The sequence below is a fragment of the Python bivittatus genome, unplaced genomic scaffold (genome assembly GCF_059951505.1).
Source record: "Python bivittatus isolate LINGU-HERP-01145 unplaced genomic scaffold, Pbiv_v1 ctg000080_np1212, whole genome shotgun sequence".
Classification (NCBI taxonomy): Eukaryota; Metazoa; Chordata; class Lepidosauria; order Squamata; family Pythonidae; genus Python; species Python bivittatus.
The window spans coordinates 36882220-36889525 of NW_028277035.1; the positions used below are offsets into that span (position 1 = coordinate 36882220).

The window sequence follows — 7306 nt, forward strand, 5'->3', positions numbered from 1 at the left end:
ATAACACAATGTAAATTTCAACCCTTTTAACCACATATTTTCCCATTGAACCATCTATATATTATAACCAAAATTCTTAGCCCACTTTATCATACATTCTTTAACCTGTTCTTCCTCTGTTTCAAATTTCAACAAAATGTGTACATTTTAGCAATTACATATTCATCAACAGTACACAATTGTATTTCAAATCCTGCTTTACTTTGTTCCATATCATAAGTCTTTTTATCCATTTTAAATCTTTCAGATAACTGTAAATAGGAAAACCATTGACAACTATATCCTTTTGCTGTTAATTACTCTCTTGATTTGATGTTAAATTCCTCTTGATAGTTTGCCAATAAGTCCTGGTATGTCAACCATTTATCTTTGTCTGCCAGTTCTCTTCTGTGATATGCTTCTTGAGCTGAGATCCATAAAGGTGTTTTCGGGCACAACCTGGGTTTCTACCTATTCCATATTCTCAATATGGCATGTCTAATAAAATGATTTTTAAAGCCCACATTAATTTTAACTTTATCGTACCATAAATATCCATGCCATCCAAACCTCAGGTCATGATCTTCTAACTAGAAAAGTCTCTTGTTTCTCAGCAACATCCATCCTTTCATCCAGACCAAACAACAAGCAGTGAAATACGGTTTCAAATCCGGTAAACCCAATCCTCCTCTTTCCTTTGCATCTTGGAACGCTTTATATTTAACTTGCGGTTTTTTCCCTTGCCATATAAATTTAGGTATATCTTTTTGCTGTTGTTTAAATGGTACATCCGTTGTCAACAGGTATTATCTGAAGCAAAAACATCATTCTTGGCAAAGCATTCATTTTTATCACAGAAATTCTCCCCAAGAGTGACAGTTTTAATTTCTCCCATCTTAACATGTCCTTCTTAATTTCAGTCCATGTCTTAACATAATTATTTTGAAATAACAAACAATTCATATTTGTCATAGTACCCAAGTATTTTAAAACCAGTTTTCTCCATCAATTCTATTTGTTCTAATTTCATATTTTTGGTAACATCAGAGTCAGGTAGACTTCTGAGTAAATGGTCTCACCTTCCTGTATTTATGTTACTCAGAGGCATATATTTAGTTAAGTGAGCATAGAGAGTTACTCTTAGAATCATGCCATTATTTTTTCATGGTGCTCCAGAACTGTTTTCAAAGCAAAAGCGCACAATTTGAAGCCATGTGTGGCCCCCAGAAAACTGCATAGGTTGCTATCAGATTGTTATTATTAATGTGAGGGAAGAGGAAAATTATTAAATGGAAAAGTAGTTATCTTACGCACTTTTGCTGCACAGGAAGTGTTTCTAGGAGACTCCTTTCAGAAAGAGATGCTTTAGCCTGGACAGTTGATTGGGTAGTATATCATAGGTGGGATATAGAAAAACATCCCTCATTTGAAGATGCAAACAAGTGCATAATTAAAGTGGCTCTCCTGCTATAATCTAAAATGCTTGCTTCTTCCAAAGGAAGGGAAGGATTGGAAGGGACTAAACTAAATCAGAAAGGAATGGCAGATTTTGTTATTTTTGTCATTTAGAAGCCAAGTATTTGTTAATATGAAACATTCCATCTGTTCCCTTGCACCTAAGTTGAATAGGGCAAATTACTCTTGTTCAGCTTGTTTTGCTTGGTTTTATCTATCCTCCAGAACCTTCAGAATGTATTTATGCAAAGATAGTCTAATCTTTCCCCAGAAATGTATCTTCCTTCAACTCACATGAAAGCCAAACTGTGATTTTGAAACTGAGCTCTCTTTTCCACTGAAGAACTGAGAAGTCTCTGGATGTTTTTTTCCCAGCACAGTCTGCATTTCTTAACACATTATTATCTCTCTCTCTCTCTCTCTCTCTCTCTCTCTCTCTCTCTCTCTCTCTCTCTCTGTGAAAATAACAAATTGAAATAATTTGTTTTGTGATTCTTTCAGAAAATTGATAACCTTGAAGAAAAGGCATGAACATGTAGGTATGCTGAACCATCTGCAAATTACATATTAGATTAGCACTCCTTAATCTGTTGCCCTCTAGATGGGAACTGCCATCGTCCTTAATCCTTTCCAGTGGGGACAAGAGGAGCTGTAGTCCAGTATGTCAGGAGGACATCAGACTAGGAAAGGCAATTTAGATGTACGGTGAAACTGGGTTCAAAGATAGAAGGGTGAATGGGAGAGGAATGGTTTTTTTTCTAGAATTTAACTATGATTTTTGCTTGTCTTGGAAGACTGCAAGTAGAAATTGAATCTCTTATACAACAATTTTTCAAAAGTGTAATAACTCAGCAAATCAGGTGTAGGAATGCATTTAATATATGGTAGAAGGGCTATGTCTGCAGTGGAAGAAACAAACAGGTCAAGTTATTTTAAGGGCTTACACAAACATTTTCTGTTTCCCATCTCCAAATATCAAGGAACTGCATGACTAACATTTGTTGACACAATCAAAGGGGATTCTGGGAAAGGAGCAAAGTGATTGGAGTCCCTGTGTATCCTGGAAGCACATCCTCAAAATTAAGCAGGATTGGGCTAGGTTAATATTTTGATGAGACACCATAGAAATCCCAGGGCAGTTGCAGTAGAAGAGAATATCTATAGCTCAGGGTTGAATTGTGGAGTCCTTGGTACTTTCTGATCTTGGTTGTTTGCTTGCAGATGTTTCATTACCCAACTAGGTAACATCATCAGTGCAAGTGAGTGTGAGGTTTGCTCCCTATTTATATACAGTAGCTTGCCCTGCCAGCGTTGGTGGGGGTGTGGTTTTCTCCTTGGTAGCTCCTTGATTAGGGTACTGTTTTCTACTTCATTGTTTGTCTGGTGTTAATCCCTGTTTATCTGGGTATTGGCTGCTGGAGAGAATGTGTTCTGGTCTTTTTGTTTCCTTCTTAGCTTTTTTATGGTCTCTTTTGAATGGTGTGTAAATATGGTTTATTTCTATGTATCTATTGATGGCTGATTTGTCTAAATGCCAAGCTTCGAGGAATTCCCTAGTGTTTTTGGATTTAGCTCATTCTAGGATGTTTCCCAGTTGAAATTGTGGTTGAGTCTGTCGATGTGTTGTTAGACTAAGGAGTTTTTATTGTGTCTTCTGATGTGCTCTGCTAATCTGTCCTACATAATGGCTGTTATACGCTTTGCATTGTATGTTGCAGATGATTCCTGTTTTTTCTTCTTCGGCTACTGGGTCTTTTGGTTTACTTAAGATGTTTTGGAGGGATTTAGTTGGTTTGTGTTGGCCAGACTGGGCAGTTGGCCAGGCTGGGAAGAAAGACAAAAAATTCCAAAAGAAGGCAATGGCTAACTCTTTCTTTTTCATTGCCAAAAGAATAGCATGTACATAAAATCACCAGGAGTCAAAGTTGATTCAAAGGAGAAGAAAGCAATGGCAAATATGTCTATAATGCTGTCAGGAAATCTGCATGGTTGTAATTACCAGGAGTTGAGCTGAAGTTAATCTCAGTTTTACCTTGTCTGTATTAGTTACGATGTTTAGTAGTGGGATTTCAATGAATTTAACCAATGTCTTAGCATCATAGACATTCTGTTTACATTAGATCTCTATAAATTAGATCTCTTCTCAGCCTGGTGCCCTCCAGGTGATTTTTGACTCATAATGCCTATCCATCACAACCTGTCAGAACTTTGGTCCCATACTTGGAGGGCATGTTGTAGGCTATATTACAGGAATTCTCTGCTCAGATCACCACAACGTTGAACTTGAGAACCTACTGATTTCACCAAGTTGTACTTCTGCTACTCTCGGCTTTTCTATCAAGGTTTTCTGGTACCTTCCTTTTTAGGTAACTTCAATCAGAGGTGAAGAAGAGAAATGTTCTTTTCTGGATAAGTTGAATATCCAAATCTATTTAGAACACTTCTTTTAACTACCTTCCTTTTGAGAAGACCTGGCAAACTCTCTTGTTTCAGCGCAACGTAATTGCCATAATCTAAAGTAGAGCAATTGAAGGCTTTTAAAGACATACAGAAATACCATTTGTTTTCTCCCCCCCCCCCCCAACTCCGCACTACAGTGCTTTTCCTAATTTTGTCTTTTCTCTCCCTCTCTGCAGTGGCTTTATAATTCAATATGAAGAATGGAAGTACACCCATTGGAAAAGAATTATTCGTTTATATTTTTTAAACAACAAAACCAAAAGTCAGAGATTGAATTTAATTTATAACTATTTTTAATGATGAATTTTAAAGCTAAGAAACTGTGCTTCAAGTGACCTGGATGTAGGCTTGAGAGAAGGATACAACTTGTATCGTTAAGAGAAGAAATCGGGATGCTGACCTTTAGGAAGTGGAATGCGCACAGACAGAAAGTTGGCTTTGTTTCCTGCAGAATTTTTAAAAGGCTGTTTCCACTTCCTTTCTTCCCTTCACTCACCACTTAAGAGTTATATTTTTCAAGAAAAACCTCATCCCTCTTCTCCTCCCATTACTTTTTTAAAATCAGCTTTTATTTTCAAGGAGGGGGGTCCTTTGTCTCTCCTTGTGTCCAGTGTGTACAAAATTGTGTTGTGTCTAGATTGACTTTCTGTCTCATCCTTCCTCTTTTTATTAATAAAACAATAAAAGTTTTTGACTGGAAAAAGCAGATCTCTGTTATGTAAGACTAAAAAGGTGCACAGTCTCTCCACCACACCTGAACATTCCTGATGACTTGGAAAACTTCTGTGATCTCATACTGAATGTGCTTGAGCATTTGTGTTTGTCTCTTTAGTTTTAAGACAACCAAGTTCCCAAGCCTCAGACTGTCAAAGAAAAGTTTATGGAATCTCACTCTGTATTCCTCTAACTGGTTAATGCTTAGTGGGACTGAGAGTTGTTTTTGCATTGGTCCTAAATATGGAAATGGTTCTTAATCATCCCATCATCCACAGAGAGCCTCTCCCACTCTACCACCATGTATCAGTCCACGTTTCATTCTCTCTACAAGTGTCTTGAGTATGTTGAATACAGGAAGCAAAGTGGTGTCTATTCAAAAACAGCCATGCTATGCAGAGATATCTACATTCTGCATTATAAACAACTAGTTTCTGTAATTTCTATAGAATTATACAGGTGTTTGTTTTTCATACCCAACTCTTCTTTTATTCAGTCATGTCTCCTACTAGGAGGGACACTTGACATCATTGCAGGCAGAGAGGAATTCTGCCAGGAAATTCCAACCTGACTGTTCCAGGGAAAGGGGGTTATGCCACTGCAGTCTAACCAAGGAAGTAAGTGAAATAGGCTTTCCCCCCTCTGCCTTCATCATGACAACACAGGACTTTGGACTTTGCAATGTTTTCTTTCCCAGAATGTAAGTCATTCTGGATTGCAGTATTGGGGCAGGTTATAATAATCTGACCTTGGCAACCACTTCTGTTGTTGTTTTAGATTCCTTTAAGGTTTAGATATCAAGGATGTAAAGAAGCAGCATTCCACCTACTTCCTCTATGTGTGTCCCATCTGGGCTGGTTATATTGTCCAGAGTGAGACTAACTCCTGGAGAAAGATTAATTAATTAATGCTTCTATGGAAAAGGAACTTGTCATTCTAGAAAAGGGAAATACTTATAGTAAATAAACCTTTCCTGGAAAAGTTGGAGAATTACAGACAGGTCTCAAATATACAATTTTTGCATATGGTGATTCAGAAAGTGGTAGCACAACTAAGATGAATGTGGAAGATGTCTCGCCTTTTCTTTAAAAAAATAGTTTTTGACTGAGAGGTAGGATTGAAAATGCCTTGATGGGTCACCTGTGCCAGGAACTGAATGGAGGAGCATAGTTCTTCCAGTTCCTTTGGAACTCAGTGGCTGCCATTGTCACCAATCATGCCATGGGGCACTCTGTTCTGCAAAGATTCTGGTCCTTTCTGTTGGGTGATATCCCCAGTTCTATGGTGCTGAAGGGCTAGTGTTTGACACCTTGGCAAAACCCCATGATATCCCACAGAGTGTCAACTTTCCCCCTATGCTGTTTAATATCTGCTTAAGTCTACAGGGAGAAATCACACACAGCTTTGGAGATGCCTGCTCTTATTCCAGGGAAGCAGTTGAGAGATCTACGCTAGTTTCCAATACTTCCTTGGCATATCCAGAAAATGGCCTGGGGAACCATTTCTTTTATTATGAACTTGGTTAGTCATGAATAGCTAGAGAGAAGCTGTCATGAAATATGCCCCAATTTTCAAAAGGCCATTTGTTGGGTAATGCAAGAGAGGACTTTCTCCTGTGTTTAGAATCCTCTCACTCGACACTTCTTCAAACACATTTTTTGAATTGTATTTATTTGAAATGGTAACGTTTGACTTAATGTTTAATTTGTTCATTTTACTTTTGGTAAATATTTTGTACCCTGTGAAAAGACTGGGTACAAAATTACATTAATTCCTGTGGATGTGCTCATGTTGTTTTCAATTTGGAAAACATGGACATAAGAACAAGTTTAGAAACATGGAAAGTTGCTTTATGCTACAAATTAGACTACTTCAGTGTTACCAGTAGAAGAGAATGTAGCTCAGGGTTGAACTGTGGAGTCCTTGGAGTTCTCTGAACTTGGTTATTTCCTTGCAAATGTTTTGTTACCCGGCTGCACTGAAGATGTTACCTAGCCGGGTAACGAAAACAACCAAGTTCAGAACCCCAAGGACTCCATACTTCAGTGTTACTCCAACATGTTTGCTAGTACCCATTTGCTTCACTTCTCCAAGAGATCCACTGGACCTCACAGCCAAGTTGATGCTAAGAAAGTGGTTATATTGGCATAACCCACCTCTCCACAGTTTACCACGTTTTTTTTTCCCCAACCGTGTTCTTTTATCACACCACACCCTGAATCAACTGCACAGGCTGGGATTGCTCAATGTGCTGGGCTAAAATGGGCAGATGGTTAGTTTATGGTTCAGTGAGTTAGGCTAACATAGGCAGTATGTTGTTGCAAAGTATGAAAATGATCATACAAAAGGGGAACCAAGTATTGGGAATAAGCTCCTCAGATAAGTGTTTTTATGTAAGCCAATTGTTTATGCTTTGATCCCCTACCTACTCCACCCACACCTGCATAACTATAGAGTGGCATTTTGCTTCCGCTGGATCTGACCAAGTTGTATTAAACCCATCTCTATACATTGCACCTTGTGGTGGCCAACCTAGTATGGATGTCCACAAATCACAGGTGACTGGCATGGTTCACTTTCTCTAAGCAGAACTTCAGTATGGCCCCAATCCTTTGCATGTCATCATGGAAGAAAGCCCATTAAAATGGTTGCAACCTACTTCTGAAGGTCATGCCTAGGATATTGTGTGAAAGCCATT

The 7306-nt window shown here is 38.3% G+C and overlaps 1 protein-coding gene across 4 annotated transcripts in view; it reads left to right on the top strand.

Moving 5' to 3' along the window:
- Window positions 1-4616, top strand: part of TCOF1 (treacle ribosome biogenesis factor 1) — a 60832-nt gene extending 56216 nt beyond the window's left edge. For 3 of the 4 annotated variants that reach the window (XM_025169503.2, XM_025169505.2, XM_007432788.4), the window contains exons 17-18: window positions 1936-1969; window positions 4071-4616. In XM_025169503.2, the coding sequence (XP_025025271.1) occupies window positions 1936-1965 (30 nt within the window). In that variant the 3' untranslated portion in view covers window positions 1966-1969; window positions 4071-4616. Of the gene's footprint in view, window positions 1-1935; window positions 1974-4070 lie in introns of all 4 variants that reach the window. The other variant, XM_025169504.2, reaches the window with a different exon arrangement.
- The last annotated feature ends 2690 nt before the right edge of the window (window positions 4617-7306 follow it).